General features: G+C 38.1%; 1 protein-coding gene across 1 annotated transcript in view; it reads right to left on the bottom strand.

Moving 5' to 3' along the window:
* Positions 1-1,724: 1,724 nt before the first annotated feature.
* Positions 1,725-19,997, bottom strand: part of JPH2 (junctophilin 2) — a 59,557-nt gene continuing 41,284 nt past the window's right edge. Inside the window, exons 3-6 of the mRNA XM_015829688.1 lie at positions 16,496-16,614; positions 6,296-7,161; positions 4,225-4,322; positions 1,725-2,232 (exon numbers count right to left, since the gene is read on the bottom strand). Coding sequence (XP_015685174.1) covers positions 4,242-4,322; positions 6,296-7,161; positions 16,496-16,614 — 1,066 coding nt within the window. The 3' untranslated portion in view covers positions 1,725-2,232; positions 4,225-4,241. The remainder of the gene's footprint in view (positions 2,233-4,224; positions 4,323-6,295; positions 7,162-16,495; positions 16,615-19,997) is intronic.

Raw genomic sequence — 19,997 nt, forward strand, 5'->3', positions numbered from 1 at the left:
CAGTAACCTATTAATTTTCCTCTCTATTTTACTTGGGCACATTTAACCCAGTGCTGCAATTCCAAGGACTGTCACTATATATAACAAATCATAAGTCAGTTTTAAAGAAGGCACTTTTTAAAAAGCTTTGGAAACTGACACAAAAATCCTTGTTCCCTCCCCCTCAGAGAAAGTTGGGAAAGGGAACATCCACACACTTTAAAGACAGATTCACATATTGAAATTTCAATGACAAACTATTGTGCATCTGAATAATGACCGAAAAGGACAGAGTGTAAAATGGATCTTGCCACAGGTCTAATTTTAGGATGGGAAAGGGATAAACAAAGCCAGCAACAAAAATACTCAAGGCACTGTATAATTATTAAATGAGCACAGATTTCATCTACCAACATTTATAGCAAACCACATTAAAATGCAGCCTATAGTTAGTAAGCTAAATAAGTTTCATGGTATTTAATTGCTGCTAATCAGCATGGCAAAAATAATTGCTTACAGTAAGACCAGATTTCAGCATCTGTGCACTGAAATCCATAAAAGGTAGGATTTATTTTCATTGTTTTTTAAACTGTGGCTTTTCTTATGTCCTAGAATTGGATCTGCTATTCAGGAAAAAACTTCACTCATTTTAGAAGATAGACCTTAAATAGAATTAGGAAGAGGTGAAACCACTGATTTTTCCTAACACTGGATTCATTTTGGTTTGTATGGGGAAACTATACCCAGAATTAATTAGGGGACATACTGCAAATTGATTGTCAAGAAGATTGCTTGCCCATATTTCACTCTTGTGCCACATCTCCATCCACTCCTTTCTGGATCCTTGGCTTTGCTGGCTGATGCTCCATTTGTGCTGCTAGTTCTATGATGTGTGCAGTTTATCCTGGAAGCTTTGCAAAACTTGTGGTTGGGAGAGTCTTCTTTTCTTTAAAGCCTCCAACTTCTTTGGTGAACTTCTTTCAAGCTTTTGCTTTGAGAGGATATTCAATTGGGCTAATTTCCAAAGAAAATAGCTCCAAGTATGACTGACAAAAACAACCATTTAGGCTTATACACAATATAGACAAGTTGGTATAGCAGCTCCTCAGAGTCTCTCAACTGCTACTGGCCCAGGACAAGTGCTAATGAAGGAGAACATCTAAATGGAAACGTTTAGAAGCAAAGAAAGAGCTACCAGCCTGGTCCTCTCCCACCACTGCCAGCTAGCCAAATTAAAACAAAGCTGTGTAACGTATGAATAAAGAAGTGTGGGGAACGATACACCAAAGGCATAAAAGAAGCTGCAAAAGCCCGCATGTAACTTGCTAGACATTTAGATATTTAAATAGATCCAACTGAAGTAGTTCTTCATTATAAGATGCTTTGCTCCACTTCTATATTAGCTAAGAAAGTGGGTGAAAAGTTCTTCATATCCAAATCCTAAACTCAATTCAAGGTTGAAAAAGTTTGAGAAGAAATAAATGTGTTGCTTTGCTAGTGGAGAGAAGCATCAAATTGGACAGTGGGGGAAAGGGAAAAACCGAATGCCCAAACACCTTGGCTCTCCTAATTGAGCTAAAAGAACAAAAAGCTACAGCTTCTAGAATGCAGAATATATGATTGGGGAGAGAGGGAGGTGTCCTTTACAAGACAGGAAGACGTTTTAAGTTCTAGTTTCTAAACCTTTCTTACTGGCTCTACCTTTTTTGACTAAGACCATATTACTGATTTTAGCTAACTATTTTTTTTTCATGGGACTTGGATAATTGCTCAAAATACAATAAGGGGCTTGCAATAAATGCCCTCCACCCACCCCCAGCGACCTTCAGCACATTCTCAGAGTTAATCATGATTCAGAGCTGCAGCACAATTTAGAAATACGGGAATCGGAAGATTTGTACCACCAAGTCTGATGTTTTCACAGTGAAATTCAAAGAAAAGACTTTTTAGTTTGTGTTTCCATTCCACAATTAAGTTGCGTCCTTGTTTCTTCAACAAGTGGCAGTGCAGTTCATCAAAATTATAAATCTTCAAGCAACACAGACTCAAAACAAAAGGAAGAATAAAAGGAGTTGTAAAATTCGAGATCTCTTCCTAGAACCATTGGAGCAAAATAGTTTGCCAGAAGCATTGCATAAAAGTTCGTGACCACAGTACCCTCCCTGGGTGCTTCTGTGCTTCTTCCTTTTAACATAGCTCTGAATGGCTGATGTTATCTCTGATCAGGATTGTTGTTTGGACCAGCATAAACTTCTGTGAAGATATAAATTTTTTAAAAATTAGGAAAGTAACCGAATTCATAATTTTTTTAAAAAGTTCAACATCTGTGATACTCCCCTAGGAAAATGTTAACTGGAGAAAGTTCCATAAGGATGAAAAACTAATAGCTAATATTCTGGTTTATTATCTCTGCATTTAAACAAACCCTATCACTGGAAAATCAACAATGTTGTTCCTATTGCATTCCCCATGCTTGTCTTTTATTTCCCACATTCTTACTTATTTTGGCCTGGTAAATAATTTGATGGTATCAGCAGCCATCCTGTGGTAGAAAATAGAATAGATCATGTACAGTAAAAAACAGAAGACTCTGTCAGTAGTTACTCTGCAGTTTAAAAAATGCAATGTTTGTATGACTCCCATACCTAATCCACAGAATTAATTTGCCTGAACAACACACACTGAATAGGAGTTGTTGGGGAGAAGCTCTCAGCGAGGGGAAGACCACACCGATATATGAATTAGCTTTTATCTTTCCAATGTTTCTCTCTTCTCTCATTTATCTTTATTTCCATTTAATTTATTAAAAAAAACCACAATGATCTGAAGACAATTCCATCAGGTTCAGTTAGAATATTGTTAAAAACAAACACCCCACTCTCCCTCTCTGACTGAAGTCAAATGGTACAAAATGTGGCCAACTTTTCTTTTTGACTTTTCCTATCAAATTCTGTACCAGTCTCCATAGACCAGGGGTAGGCAACCTTGGCTCTTTTATGACTGGTGGACTTCAACTCCCAGAATTCCTGAGCCAGCCATGCCTACCCCTGCCATAGACAGACACAATGATCATAGGAGTCAGGTATGTGGAGGAAGAATCAGTCAATGGTGGAGGCCAAGAGAGGAGGTGATAAAGGGGAAAGACGAAAAAAGAGGGCATGCAAAACAAAAGTGAGAAAAGGAACAGAGAGTGGAAAAGAAGAAAAATATGAAGGTGAAGGAGAATTTAAAAATGAAAGTTATCACGGGAGGACAGAAGGTAATACAGTATAAAGAACGATAGAGAGGTAATATGCAGAGAAATTAAAATGGATGAAGAGGGCTCAAATGGAGTAATTAATAGATCTTGGAGAAGAGAACTGAGATAATTATTTCTGCTTTAATTTGCTGGTTTTGTTGTATTTTAACTGGAATTTTATCTCATTTTTATTATTGTTGTTATGTATAGCTTTTATATATTTTAAAAGTCTATGTTGTGAACCAACTAGAATTACTATAATTATGACACCTGTTTTTTTGCATCCAACAAATGTTCTAAATTTAGAGAAAATGCACAAAACAGAGCTCTGTGCCATTTAAGAATTATTTTAAGCCCCAGCCATTGTTTTGACACATAACGAGATGATCCAGGCTTTGAGTTTAAAAAATGACTGGTGGGAAGTATCAGTGAATATTCTTATTGGAAACTATTCTCATTGAACTGAATGGAGGTTGAAGTGGAATAAACATAAGATACTTGTACTGCATAAATTCTTTTCTTTGCAATGCTTTTTATAACAATAAATATAACAATTAAAAAATAAGCCACCCAGAATGACTTGACAATGAGATGGGTGGCATATAAGTTTAATAAACAAACAAACAAATAATAAACAAATTAAATAAGAAATAAGAGTTCTGCCCAGAATAAGTAACTAAATAGCAAATGTAATCATGTATAAAAGACTGCTTTAGCTATACCAGTCATAGGAAGGAAGGGCAATAAAAAATATTTCACCTTAAATCAAAGCAAGGGTTTTGTATTTTAAGAGCCCCCCATCATATAACCAACCTTGGGCAGGTCCCAATAAGAGTTGTCACTCTTCTTTATTTATTAAACAAATTTATATGATTGCTCAATTCACATGTGGTGATTTGGGCAGCTTACAACATTAAAAATCCACAAGACTCCACTACCCCACCACCATTACCATCCCAGTAATCCCCTAAAATCTCTAACCTCCACCCCACCCAAGGGACTCTTACCTTGTTTCAGTATCTCATCATGTCAGAAAATGTACAAATAAGATAGACAGGCCAATGTTCAATAAAATGACCATGCAGATGATTATTGTGTTAGGTCCCTAAGAGGGAAAAATTCAAGAGCATTATATTAAATATCTATTATGGTTTAAAACAAAGTCTTAGATTGAAGATATCCTCAAAATATGAAACAATCATAATAGAAAATAGACTATCCATCTATATGCACAATGATCCTGCTGAATTATAACCTCCAAGCCTTGGAAGTACATCCAGTTGTGAGAGGTGCTGGGAGTTATAGTTCACCAACATTTAGAGCAACACATACATTAGATTTTATAAGAATAAGAACCTTGGGCTTACATAATAACCCTTCCTCTAGAGCAGCAAGGATTACTTTTAATTTCAATTTTATGTTAACTGTAACTTTTAATGATAATAGAACCACAGATTATGAAGATTACTGCTTTTCACTATTAGACATACAAACCACACTCCATATTGTATGTTCATTTTTTGCACATCTAAAATAAAAGTAGAAGCAATGGATCATGCAATTCTAGAATACTGGGAAGGATGGGAAACCTCTCCAAATTCCAGAGATATAAGTCAGAGTATAAAGCAGGAAGAGAGGCAGTTTGGTGTAATGATTGGCGCCAAGTTAGAATCTGGGAGGCTGTGAGTTCTAGTCCTGCTTTAGACACAAAGCCGGTTGGGAATCTGTGGACCAGTCCCTCTCTCTCAGCTCTATGGAGGAAGCAATCGCAAACGACTTCTGAAATCTTGGCAAAAAAACCTGCAGGGATTTGTCCAGGGAGTTGCCAGGAATTAAGATTGACTTGAAGGACACCCCTCTCTCCACCCTCCCCCCCGCAAAAAAAGAGGAATTAAGAAAGGATATCTTCAAAGAAGGAAATGGCAAGTGACTTCCAAGAGCACTGCATGGACAGATCTAAGAAACTGGCTGGAATTAAACTTGATTCAAAGGAAATTTTATACTCCTTCTGGCCATACACAGAAGAGTAGCATATTTTAGACTATTCATTTATCTACCAATTAGATAATGAACATGTCGTTTGACTAGTGAAATCTGTGTTTTGCTTTATTTTAAACTGCTACCTACCACTTCAGACTCCTCTCTGGTGGATTTATTAATACATGTTCTGAACTGGAACATATTTAATTTAGTCTAAATAGCCTGGGGAGTTTTTGTCCCCATGTTGCTTACCTGGATTTTAAGGGAAAAATCGGTGTAATGTATGCTTAAGTTGTTGGACGTAAGTTGCTACATAAACCTATTGGGCAATACTCAATACTTGATCAATACCTCCTAGCCTAAGTTCTCCTACTTGATGGGATATGTTTGGAAGAAGGAGCATTATGAGCTCCTGAAGGAACAGCAGGATATACATCTAAATAACCATCATCATCCTCTTCATTGACACAACTAGTAAATTTGAACCTGCAAAGATTTTCATAGGCAAATTTTCCAGCAAATCATAAATATAGTACTTCGGATACTTTTTTCCCCTAGAAATTAGATTTTGAGCAGGAATTTGTTGTTGTGTAATTGTTATTAAACATCATCTTATGCTCATATATACAGTAACCCAACAGTATAAAACAGCTGTAAATTTTTGCAACTTCCTTTTAAGAAAACTAAATTTTGCACCTGTCTAGTACTTAGGATTTTCTTAGAACTTACAGTATTTATTACCAAACAGTATCTAATGAGAATAACCTCTTTAAGATAAAGTGCTAATGGCTCCATTCTCAGTTGTACTAGTTTCATAAAACTCAAGTCATACTGAAATATTGGACTTTTGAAAAAAATGTTTTACCAAGATCAACTTATCAATTTTTTACATAGGCAAGATGGGTGGCATACAGGTTAATAAATAAATAAAGTGCAGTTTTCCAAAGAAGAAGTACAAAATGTTCATGCACTAACCTATTTTCCCACAAACCACAAGTGGAAAATTTAGAAAATGGCTAACATATTATTGCTTCTCTCTCCCTAATCACATCTGGTAAATGAACAACTATCCCTGCTATGAAGACAAAACTAATTTACCTCTTCTTGTTCTACCACCTCTTTTGTGGCTGCTTCTGGTGGAGAAACTTTTTTCACCACAGCCTTGGGCTCAGTTTTAGCTACTATCTTGACTTCAGGCTTAGTTTCACTCACAGCTTCTACTTTCTCTTCTACTTTAGGCTCAGGTGGATGTTGTTTGGGCTCAAGCTTAGATTCCGTCTTGATTATTTTTTTCTCTTTATGACCTGGTTCATGTTGGGTGACAGGTGTACTTTCCTTCTTTTCTGGCTCTAATTTGTGATCCACTGCTTTCACATCAGCTTCCGGCTGTGGGGACCTTGACTTGGTAGGAAACGTGGAGTCTGAGAATGGGTCTTCTTCATTATCCATTGGGGGAGTAACTGGAGAGGTCCGCACAGCATAACTGTGATAGCCTTCAAATAATTTAATTTCACCTCCTTTCTGTATCCTTTCAAGAGGCTTGATCTCCATCCTATCGGTAGCAATCTTCATATGGCTGGGACGACTGGCGCTATGAGAAGCAGGTCTGATGTTACTTCCTGACTTCTCCACTGGTGCCAGTGGAGCACTAGAAGATGTATTGGGTCTACTTCCTGTATAATTCCCATTCTTGCTATGATCTCCATTCCAGTTCCCAGGGCTGAGAAAGCCATCTTTCTGTGAACCCTGCTTAGCACGCTTGGCCTCAGGTGGTGTGCCCGATGGTGATGGAGTTGGAGCTGGACTCTCCTTAGGTTTCATGAACTCCTGCTCATCAGCTTGAGGACTTTCTGGAGGTGTTGCTGGAGATGTCTCTTCAACAGGGGGCGTTTCTTCTATATGCTCAACATTTTCCTCATTTTCCATGAGTTCCTGGAGTAGCCTCCTCTTCAGATATTCAGGGCCTAAGAAGGAAAAGAAATTCCAAGCATTATCAAAAGGTCATTTAATATCTCCCACGCTTGTAAGTTTGTGGCTGGTAGTTAGTCAAGCTTAGCCTTGCCACCTCTAGATCTATGAATGGGAAACTCATCCCATCATGAAGTGGGTTAATTAAAGGAAGGCTGACTCATCATTTTATCATGCTGTGCCAAGGAGAAATAGGGTAGATTAAGTCAACCTGCTGTCATTTAATGAGACATTGTTTAAATTATTTTTATATCACTAACTTCATATAGCTTCCCGGAGACCTGCAACCAATATAAAAACCACACAATCACAAGAAACAATCCCATCTCTAGAGGAAAAAAACCTGGTAATGAAAATGACTTTTTCATTTAACTAAGAATCCTGTAACCTGTAACCCTGTCTAAACAAACAAACAAACAAACAAACAAACATTTTCAATAATCCAATGTTCTATGGAAGAGCACAGTCTCTATTACTCTCACACCCAACACTCCTCTCCTCCCCCCCAGCAAAAGAAAACAAATTTTAAAAACCCACAGCACACCAGAGGAACACTATGTGTGCTGGAAAGAGGGAAAGAAACTTATGAGCTTTTGTTTTTAACAAGAAGATGAAATCCATTGAAAAGTAAGACTCTGTTCCCTAATCTCTACTCAGCAAGCAATTGGTATGCCAGAATCTCAGAATCAAGTCTCTATTAAATTTATTGTTACAATGACTGCTTGGTAGTGGAGTACCACCCTTTATTAGAACTCTTTCCATTCCATTTCCTTATAGAAAATACTAGAAAAGCAGAAGCCTAATGCTGCTGCCATCTAATGATCATCCAGGATTTACAGCCCAGATATGGTAGCCCTACTAGTAAAGCTCTGCCTAGCTGTTTATCTGCACATAGAGATATATCACTTGTACATCTTCTCAGGGATATAACTTCTATATAAAGACTGGATGGGAAAAAGAAAAAGAGATTTGTCCTTAATGTAAAGTGAGCTCTCAGACGGGCGCATTGCTTACTAATAAGATCATCGACCTGTGACATCAAGATCTTGTTGGAAGCACTAGAGAAGTTGACCTGACTTAGTTAAAGAAGGTGACTTCTGGGTTCAGGTTGCACTCTGTCTTCATCTCATTGCATGCCCTGTATCATTGCCACGGGTTACATTATTATTTATAGGCTAGTCAAAATCAGTCTGGTTTTCTCTACTACTCCTATGGCCTTCCCCCACAACTTTGAACATGCTTTTAATGTGAACCAAATAATTAGTTTTAATCAGCAAGATAAAATTTATGACTATAACTAAGATAGCAGGAAGCTTCTTGTCTTAAACCAAGCTCAGAAAATCTTCACAGTTAACTTTTAAATTTACAAATGTAAATTCTACACCAGTTCAATCATCTTTTATGCGTGCATTTCCTCCAACATTCAGATACTCTTAAGTAACATTTATAACTTGCAGAGTTAATGTATCAGAGATTGAATAATAGTTTTACAACTGTTTTATAATTTACATCTAAATTGCTTTCAGTTTTATAAATTACAGCTGAATATGAATTACAATAAATGTTTCCTATCCTAGTTCAGAATGTCATAGATTTTATAAAATCCCTGCATAAACTGGTATAAATAACAGAAAATGTAGTTTTTGTTTGGATACAATATCTTCCCCTGAAATTCCTCTTCAATTATAATAGTATACAGTATATTTTATTTATGTCAATAAATAAGTACTATCAATTGAAAACTTTAGAACAGAATAGTTGCATTTGGAGAATCTTTTCTCATCTATTTAAACCAAGATATAAACAATCAAATATATTAAAACTTCAAACAATGCTTTAAATACCCTATATAGTTAGATTGGAACCATTTAGGCATAACCAGATAAAACCTGAATCTATGGTTAATATATCCCATTTTTATTTTTCAATTCATATAAAGAAAGGACTAGAGTGCATCCAAGATTCGTTGTCTTAATAAGTTGATACATGATTGCCTGAATGTGGCCAAACCTGTAATTTTGCTCATTTGTATGAAGATAATTTATCTATCAGTCTGGCCCGCTGAAATTACACAGCAAACACTATTGTTATATAAATGTTGCACTATTATATCCTTTTTAAAAACAATACAGCTGTTACCAAAAAAGAAAACAGAATGTAAGTACAAAAAATCAAAAGACAAAAGTTAAAAAATAATATATTATAACTGCATCTCCACCCCTCCCCCAAGTTTGCAATAGTGGCTAAGGAACCTACATTCTTTCCCACTACTTGAAAAAAAACCCAGAGTTAATTATTATTGCCTGTCTTCTCAATGCATTAAGGGCAACACTTTTAGATTACGCTCCAATTAAAAATAGGAAGGAAGGAAGGAAGGAAGGAAGGAAGGAAGGAAGGAAGGAAGGAAGGAAGGAAGGAAGGAAGGAAGGAAGGAAGGAAAGTTTCTTTCATACAATATTGTTCTACTACTTGCTAAATCTTTTCCACTTTTCTACTATTGTTTCAGAGAAAAAGATATGTTCCTCTTCTCCAATAGAAGAGCTCATAATTTTTTCCCCAAGAGGAATAATGACTAGACACTGTCATAAGTTTGAATTATTATTATTTATTAATAATAATTAATAATAATTAAGTTTATTATGGCTGCCTATTCAAGTAGAGTCTGGTAGTCTTACAAAATCCAAAGAGGTAGATTTTTAACTGTAAAAACAGTTAAAAACATAAACAACCTAGACAACCCAGACTAAAAATAGCCACAACAGTAACAATAAACCATGACAGGGGCACCACCGACATACCTAGACCTGGGACCAGACCATATCTTAAGGGTTTTCTGGAACCCAAGGTAGTGGGTGCCATTCATACCTCTAAGGAGATCTTGTTCAAGAGGGTGGGGATTGAGCCATCTGAAGGCAGATGTCCTTGGTCACACAAATGGCAGCATTTAATAGAGGGGACCTGGAGCATATCCACTCTGCCAAAAATGCACCAGGTAGGCAGATGATAGGCAAATGTTAACAAGGCTACTATTTTCTTATGTATGGTGGGAATAACCACACTACACAATGTCTACAGCAGCCAGCACTAGCATTCAAAATCACAGTATAATTTTAATCAGGTATAAGACAACCTGTAATCCTTGGGTCACCATTTCAGAAATATTTCCTTACCTAAACAGAAAAACAGAATGATCACAGGCAGTCAAAAAAAAAAACAAAACAAACCAGAGTGAGAGTGACTTTGAGCTTCTTGTTGGCTTCCCCATTGAGTTTCCTTGTGGGAAGCTGGCAATGAGCATCAGAAATCTCCCTCTCTCCCTATTGTCTCCCTTCCCTTCCCAGCAAGCAGGTATGTGGCTGCTGCTGGATGGGGGAGGGAGGAATTGTGCAAATGGAAACTGTCAAGGAACAATGAAATTAAGAATCAGAATTACATGACTGCAGCAGCATGGTAATGACGCTGAAGCAGCAACAGCCCAGCAGTGCTGAAGCAGCCACAACTTTCCCCAATTTCATTCCCTTGATAGTAATGGATCCAGACAATCTGTAAGTTAAATCATTTGAGATACTTTGGCTCTGAAAACGTTTTACCCTATAATGCACCATTTTACCCAGTTAACAATTGTACAACATTTTAGTAGCAAATAGATGATTTTTTTTAAAAAAAATGCAATGATTTTGTTTAATAGCAAAAATCTTAATAGTCCCTCAGTCAGCTACACAACTCAACTAACTACCTTCCATAACCTATCATGTGCACACTGCTTAATATATGAGGGAGCTCATATGTTTTAAACTGTGTCATTTATTTAAAGAAAACATTATTAAGATTTCTGAGCATAGCTGTAGGAAACAGAATTGCTTTTTGCCTTCCCAAAAGGCAAAATCTGAGAATCTAAAACAATTCAGACTCCTATGGTAGTAACAAATTCAAACATTTGGAACATGAACAAGCAAATCTCTTCCAAAAATGGATTCTGTTAGCGAGCAGATATTGTTGCATCTCTTCTTTATGTGTATACATATAAAATATTAGGTATGTGGGTCAGCTGCTCCTGCTACTTTATCAAGAAGAATGAGTTTGAGAAATGATGAAGAATTTGCCTCCCAGATTTACTAGAAATGAAAAAGGGTTGCCTTCGTCAAGTAGTTTAATGACTATGCATCTGGATTCCGTGGCAGCAATCGCTGCTTATCTTTCTGAAAAATTCTGCTGAATCAAAGGGAGTATTTTCTGGAAGTCAAGATCTATTTGGCTTAGCCTGTACTGTGACAGGAAAGGTCACTGAGGTTAACTGATGCAATTAGGGAAACCAGAATGTAGAATTTTTCTGGGATATATCTGAGCTTCTGCAAATATATCCCTGTATCCAGGAAATTGCAAATCAGAACCTTCCATTATGGAGTGGAACAATTCCCTATGCATATCAAGCTAACATCTTAAGAAAAATTCAACATAGCCTTCTTTTTAGTATGTTGGAGAGAAAATAGGCATAATAATGAAAGTTCTAAAATGCAGGCCTGCCTCCATCTTTGTGTAACCTAAACTGAGTTAAATATCCTGCTTTAAAATGTCAGAAACAAAAAGATCATTGAAATATTTCTCCAACACACACACACAAACACACACACACACACACACACACATATTGCAATAATACTCTTCTGCAGCTACTATTCTTTCATTGTCTTACTGCCCCCAAACCCATCCTTTAAATTCTCCATGAAAAATGGTGGTCTCTGCTGGCAACAAATCATTTTCTCCACGCCCATATTCCCAGGTAGAAGCAGATGAAAAGGCAGCTGCTGCCAGCATTAGTGAGTTTGTAAATAGAGCAGTTAGCACCAGAGCTAAAAGCCCATGCCCAGAGACATAAAGCTCCAGAGTATCCAAATCATTAGACGGTATAACATCAGCACTGGCTTCATCGGAACCTACATACTGTACGCATGTTCAGTGCACATTTGAAGCTTTTTGGCTTCTTGATTACAATTTCTTAGGCAATTTTTTGTTCTTTTAAAATATAGATCTATTGCTTGCAGAAGAGAGGTGAATCTGGATTTAAAGGAGACAATTTAACATCTGGCAAGCACTCAAGAAACTATAGTTGGGCATTATGTGGGCAGATACTTCTATAGAAGCCAGAGGTCCGGTCTTTCTTGCAACCTAAGCCAAAATAGCCATGGAAGCCAGAGCTCAGTCGGTGGATAGGAGGCAGGAGCTTAAAGAGGCTGATAAAAGTTGGACAGAACCCATTCATAATTAACATCATACTGTAGATGAATCCTGATAGCAAATAGCAAATGTTGTTTTAAGGGAAGACAGAAAACATTACGTTTAAACTGGAGCAGCTAAAGGCCGATATAAATTGTCCCTGATGTGGGCTGGGGATGGAACAAAGGCATCATCATGAGGACATGTCCTTTTAGAACAGACATGTCAAACACAAGGCCCGGGGGCCGGATGTGGCCCACGAAGTGGTTTCATGTGGCCCGCGAAGCCATCCTGGAAACAGTGAGGGAACGGCCCCCGCTGCCTTGGCCCTGGCCCAGGCCAGCTGGGAGCCAATGTACAATTTTGTGGTGGCCATCTTGGCACTTGCCCCGGTGGACCATGCCTTGGCACTTGCCCCGGTCCCACCCCCTTCTGCCAGAGATCCTCAGATCTGTCCCACTCCTGCCCAGGCCCCCATAGGCACCCTTGATGCGAATGATGTAGAACTGGCCATGCCCACCCAGTAGGCCACACCCACTCCATCCACGCCCACCCAGTAGGCTGCACCACTCTGGCCACACCCACCCGGGCCCCCCAGGGCAACCGCAATGCTGATGCGGCCCTCAGTGAAATTGAGTTTGACACCCCTGTTTTAGAATGAAAAGCAAGATATCTTTGTGCTGCAGTGAGAGGGAGACAAGAATGAAACTTTACAGGTAATCCTCGACTTATGACTGCAGTTAGGACCACAGTTTCTGTTGCTAAACAAGGCAGTTAAATGAGTTGCATCCAATTACACAACTTTTTTTGGCACAGTTTTTAAGCTGCAGTTGTTAAGTGAATCATGAAGTTATTAAGTGAATCCAGTTTCCCCCTTTGACTTTGTTTGATGGGCGTCAGCCAGGAAGGTTGAAAGTTGTGATCACATGACCCCAGGATTCTGCAAACATTGTAAATGCATGCAGTTGCCAAGCGTCTGGATTTTGATCACGTGAGATGCTATGATAGTTGTAAGTGCAAGGACTGGTCATAAGACTTTTTTCAGTGCATTGTAGCTTCAAATAGTCACTAAACAAATTGAGGACTAGCTGTAATTACATTACAGAATTTGCTACTGCAATTGATGGGCACTAGATACTAATAAACAATCATAGTTTGGTATCAATAGTTAGTAATCATGATGGGTACTTCAATATTGGGGCAAGCAACTTTGGATCAGTTCCCACCAGCCTCATTCAACATGGTCAATGAGAACCTATGGGAGACGTACTCCAAAACACAAGGAAGACATTGGATGGTTTGCTCTTGTTCTGTTGTACCTTTTGAAGAAAAATACTTCTGAAGAGATATTGCTGGATGCAGGCAAGGAAGAGAAGGCAAGTAAGTACCCCCTGCAGTCTTATCTCAGCATTTGGTTACTCAGTTGTGGGAACTAGAAGAACTAGAAGAGGCTTTATCCTGACCTAGCCAGGTTGTTCTTATCATATAGTTTCATTTCAAAACTCTGCTTGGAATGCAGCCATAAATGAAAATCACAGTGTCAAGACATGAAAGATTCATATGATTAAAGCCAAAACAAAGAAAAAGGCTTTGCAGATACAGAGAACATTAGAAAACCCATGCAATATGCTTAGCACAAGTTATTGTGCATTTTTACTGGGAGTGCACCATTTGATGCTACAGGAACTAAATCCTAAATAAAGTTGCACCATATCAGGAAACAAACCTATGCATTCTGGAAAGTTTGATTTTTCTACTGCTTGGTGTTTGTACTAAAGGGGGGAAGGAAGAAGGGACATCTTAGATCTTTATTTTAGCCAGCTTGCTTTGCCTACAGACACCTGTCAGTCATAAAAAGACCCATTCAGGGCTATTTATTTCTGGATTCAAGCAGACCGTTTGGAAGCTATTTTACCAGTTGCTCAGAGTTCTCAAAATAGCCCTCAGCAGACTAACCATCTGTGGTCTTTGCAATGAAGGTTACAACATTTTCCAGCTCTGAATAAATGACAAAAATGCACACAAATCATAGCTTTCCTCTTTGATTAATCAATTAAAACAGGAGTCCCCAATCTCTGGGCCACAGCCCCCTAGTGGGCTCTGAGCTGTTTGCAACTGGGCCTGGAAACACGCATGCACATCCCCACTTGCACAAACAGTGGGCAAGCGCGTACATGTGCGCTCCGTTAGCATGAGTGGTGGGTACGTGGGCACGCTGCTCGTGCAAATGAGACTGCAAGTGCACACTTGCTGGCTGCTCGCGCAGAACCATCTCCTTTTCCTCCCCTCTACCTGTCCACAAAGCTGGAAAGGTTGGGGAACTCTGAATTAAAACATAGACCATTAATTTGTTGGTTAAATCCCAAAGGTTCCCTTATGTATGTGCCCATACTGGCTAAGACAAGGAATGTGTATCAATTTGCAAATGCAATTCATACTGTATATTTAAAATTGTTTCAGCGAAAAGGTTAAGCTTAAGCCTTAATGTTTGAAAATACTAGAAATAGACATGATATCGGGATTCAATATCTGTTTTCTTTCACTGCAAAGAAAAGTTGCTATGTTATTTTTGTGGGTATTGTTTTTCTGATAAAACTGCTTTGTAGCATTTTTCTAATAAAATATATGCTTCTTCTGACTTACAAAAGGCATTAGTCATATTCATACAGAACTATAATCACTCCCCGAGATGGCAGAGAGATGTGTTCAGAGATCACTATCTACTACTTGATTCTCCTTTAGCACGGCAGATAAAATAGTAGATTAACAGTACAAACTTGCTGCCAATTATTCAAAAGTAAACTTGGCTTTGTTCAGTAACCTTATTCCCAGACAAGTGCAAATGAGATTGCAGCTTCACAGACAATTCGCAATCAATTTTGGAAAGAATACTATCGTGCACAATACATTCTAAGGGGAAAAATGAATACAAATAAATGGCATGAATATTTAAAAGTATAAATGTAAGAAAATGAATTTATAGGCTAAAGCAACCAAATATGTATAAATATTAGGAAATGTTTACCTATTTCATTTTACTTGTAGAAAAGAATCATGGAAACAAAACTACTAAAAGTGAGCTAACACTGCATGATATACAGTATAATGCAAATTAAGAAAAAAGTAGCAAAATGTTGATATGTTCTTTCTACCCCAATATTATGAATAGCTAGCAAAATCTCCAGGGCTGTTAATATTTATCCAGGGTTTGATTGAATGAAAATCTGAATGACTGAATAAAATTGTTTTGCACATACACAAAATGAGCACACAATAGAGGCTCATACCATTATTAAATTGATATCTCTCTTCTTTCTAGTACAAGGGTCCCCACCCCCGGTCCACGAACCAGTACCGGGCAGCGGCATGCCAGCAACCAGTCCGCACAAACAAGCAAAGCCCCATCCGCGGGATGCAGGCAGCAAACAAAACCACGCCCCCTCTGGTCCATGGAAAAACCTCTCTCCGCATAACTGGTCCCTGGTGCCCAAAAGGTTGGGGACCTCTGTTCTAGTAGACACTTGGTGTCTTCAAAACTCCAAGCAATCCCTAGCTGTGACCTTTCTTCTGACTTAGTGATGCAGCTGGTTAATTTTAGACCTCATTTGGACATTATGTTTATTACTTGTGAATACATGGATAATAATAAAGGCAAGATATTACAATGGAGTTTGAACTGGACAATTGTGACACCCTTACCATCAATAAGGAAAAAATAGGGAAAAATCCTCCAAGCCGACAATATCAAGAACACTGAAGTCAAGAAGATTAGAAGGGAATACATCATGAGAGTGAAAAAGATATTAAAGTCCAAATTCAGTGGAGGAAATACCATCAAGGCAATTACTAGCCGGGCAATTCCAGTCAGTAGATACACTGCTAAAATAATGGACTCAGGCAGAACTAAAATCCCTGGATAGGAAGACCAGAAAAATAATGACAATTAACCATGCTGTTTCTCAGCAGTTTCACTAAAAATTATGGAGTCGAATGCATTCCATATTATCACATATGGAAAATTTTTAACTTGTTTGTTGGTTTTACTCAACTCACCAACCAATGTGTAGATTAAAGTCAGTAATTAAAAACTAGGATGAAGGACTCTTCATTTCTTACCTGGCTGATAGAAGTCTGGAGACAATTCCCTGGCCATCGACCTGGCTAACATGGATTCATTGTTAGCTGCTACTGCTGCTTGCTCTGCACCTTCTGACTTGGCTTTGGCGTGGGCAGTCCTGTGAACAGAATACCATTATGATATTTAGTATAGGAAGATGCAATAGAATGTGCCTACTATTCCTTCTGAAATGGTCATTCTAACATCAACAAGGACTATTCCATACTTCAAGAAATGCATTGATGGCCAATTACTTTTTCTAGATTATCTCATTTATTAACTTTAAAACTAAAATAATTGCTCCCAATACTTGTATTTTTTTTATCTCTAAAGACCTTTGCTACACGCTGTCTATCTTAACCTATTCTTGAATCAAAAACAAACAAACTACCATCTTTTCTGTCAATGTTCTATACACACTGGAGGATGTTATTTTTGTCTTCTTAATATGCACTTTCCAATTTTACTTTCCCCATGTACTCTTTTAAATCTTTATTTTCAGTTAACAAAGTATGTTGTTTATATACATGATTTCTTAAATTCCAATTTTTATTCCAGCTCTTATTTCTCCCTCTCCTACCATTCTTATAATGACTGCTTTGGAAATAACTTTAGTAAACAAAATAAGAATTAAAAAAAACAAGAGAGTAGTAAGGGACCTTGAAGGTTTTCTAGTCCTACCCCCTGCTCAGGTAAACAAATAAGTAAACAAGTACATTTTACAAACTTACAAACAAGTAAACAAATAAGAGCAATCCATAGTTCTTCTCACTACAAAATATATCTGAAGAATTATAAAATGTACGAAACGTAATGTAAGAAGAGTCTTAATAGAGCTGATCGTAGCCAATAAAATCTAGCATCCTGGGTCCATACTGACTAAAGTGATGCACCTGAGAAGTTCACGTAGGATTTGAGGCAATGACCCTTGCACTCTGTTACTTGAAGAACTTGGAGATAATATTTAGTCACCACAGCTAATTATTTGTTAAGGCCATCTTGCCTACATTTAGGCAAGAAAAACTAAATGCACAGGTACACTATAGGTGGTATCTTGCTCAATAGTATCAACTGTGAGAGGGATCTCAGAGTCCTAGTGGACAATCATTTAAATATGAGCCAGCAGTGTGCTGCAGCTGCCAAAAAGGCCAACACAGTGCTAGGCTGCATTAACAGAGGGATAGAATCAAGATCACGTGAAGTGTTAATACCACTTTACAATGCCTTGGTAAGGCCACACTTGGAATACTGCATCCAGTTTTGAACACCACAATGTAAAAAAGATATTGAGACTCTAGAAAGAGTACAGAGAAGAGCAACAAAGATGATTAGGGGACTGGAGGCTAAAGCATATAAGGAGCGGCTGCTGGAATTGGGTATGTCTCGTTTAATGAAGAGAAGGACGAGGGATAACATAATAGCAGTCTTCCAATATTTGAGGGGTTGCCACAAAGAAGAAAGAGTCAAGCTATTCTCAAAAGCACCTGAAGGTAGGACAAAAAGCAATGGATGGAATGGAAACTAATCAAAGAGGGAAGTAACCTAGAACTAAGGAAAAATTTCCTGACAGTTAGAACAATTAATCAGTGGAACAACCTGCCTCCAGAAGTTGTGAATGCTCCAACACCGGAAGTTTTAAAGAAGAGACTGAACAACCATTTGTCTGAAATGGTATAGGGTTTCCTGCCTGAGCAGGGGGTTGGACTAGAAGACCTCAAAGGTCCCTTCTAATTCTATTGTTGTTGTTATTATTATCACTTCTTGTGACAGTGAATTCCACAAGTTAACTTTACATTACCGGTATATGACAAAGTAAAACCTTCAAAAACATTTCTATGCCTACACCCCAATTAACGTTTTTTTAAAAAATAATCACATAGAACTGTATGCCAATGGCACCTCTATACCAAAAAGGCTTGATAACCAGCATGTTTTTTCATGATGCACAAATGCCAACATGCAGTCCATGTTTTTTGAACTGAAACAGAGAGATTTTTGGTTAACCCACTCAGAGATTCATAATATCCTTTGAAGGCAAGCCTGTGTGGAAATATTTCCAGCAAACTGGTGTCTTGTTCAAAGCACTCCATCTCCTTCAGTATTTGGAGACACTTAGCTGATGAGGTAGAAATTGGCAATTTTAAGCCTTGACAGTTCACAGAAGGCCTCCAAGAAGTTGTAAGTAGACAGAGCATCTCCTTTTTTGGAAGTGTATAATCAGTGTGATTAATTCCACTGTAAGCTGTGGGAGGCCTGGTGACATATTTATGTCTTTTTTGTGCTTAAAGAATTGGGGTTGGATGTAAAGTGCCCAGAATATGCAGCACAAGATAAAAAAAAATATATCTTGTGTTGCCTTTTATTTCTTCAAAGGAGAGCAGTAGAAATGAACAGAGCATGGCAAAATCAGTCACTAACCTAGAAACAACTGTGCAAAAAGCATATAGAATTTTAAACTTCTAAATACAAGTTCTACTAAATTCTGATTGCAAACTAAGAATACTTAGTGGTTAAGAGCCAGGAATGCAATTTTATTTTTCATTTTATTTTTATTAATGTATGCTTTTTGGCTTTGTAAATAATAACTAAGAATATAGGAAGCTTTTCAGCTATTGCTCTGTTCAGATCAGAATTGTGTTTACAGTTTATTCTGACAGCGGTTGTCCACCATTTCACAATGTTTTTCCCAGCCCTCCTGCTAAGAACCAAATTGGTAACTTTACATGCAGAGCTGCAGACCTATTCCCATTTCAAAGGTAGACTGCTAATTGTAAATTCCCAAATATGCAAGAAAAATACTCCATGTTACAACTTTACTGCAACTAATTTCTCTCATTTCACCTATCAAAAGGATGACAAAGTTAACATGACACACCATATTGTTGAAAAGCCACTACCTTTTATCAGATCAAATCTTAATCTTTTTAATCAGATCAGCAGAACCTAAAATATCACATACTGCCTTCATTAAATATGATCCCAGTGAAAATGCTGTGCCATGACTGTATGAATTCTGGAACAAAACTGTAGAACTTCCCTGTTCCCTTTACTTTCTTAAAGTAGCTATCATTGCCATATGCCATACGGAGAGTGTTGAGTAGCAATGAAATAAATTCATGCTGATTTGAAATGTCTTTGAAAACCTGAATGGTACAGAGATACTGTAGATGAGGAAATCAATAAATTTGGGTAAAAGTCTTTGGGAAACTCTAATCCAGGGGTGTCAAACTGCTGGTCCACGGGCCGGATGCGTCATGCCGAAACCGTGCCCACCCCATTACCAGCAATGGGAAAAAAGTAATCTGCTGCCTCAGATTACCTCCCACCGGCCGATACGCTCCCACAGAGAGGGTCTCCTCAGGGTGCCGTCAGCCAGACAGTGCCGGCTGGCGACCCCCAGGGGGAGGGCCTTCTCGGTGGGAGCCCCCACCCTTTGGAATGAACTCCCCCCAGAGATCCGGGTGATTCCGGATCTCCCCTCCTTCCGCCGCGCCCTCAAGA

This window comes from Protobothrops mucrosquamatus, unplaced genomic scaffold (genome assembly GCF_001527695.2).
Source record: "Protobothrops mucrosquamatus isolate PMUCROS unplaced genomic scaffold, P.Mucros_1.0 scaffold_235, whole genome shotgun sequence".
Lineage (NCBI taxonomy): Eukaryota > Metazoa > Chordata > Lepidosauria > Squamata > Viperidae > Protobothrops > Protobothrops mucrosquamatus.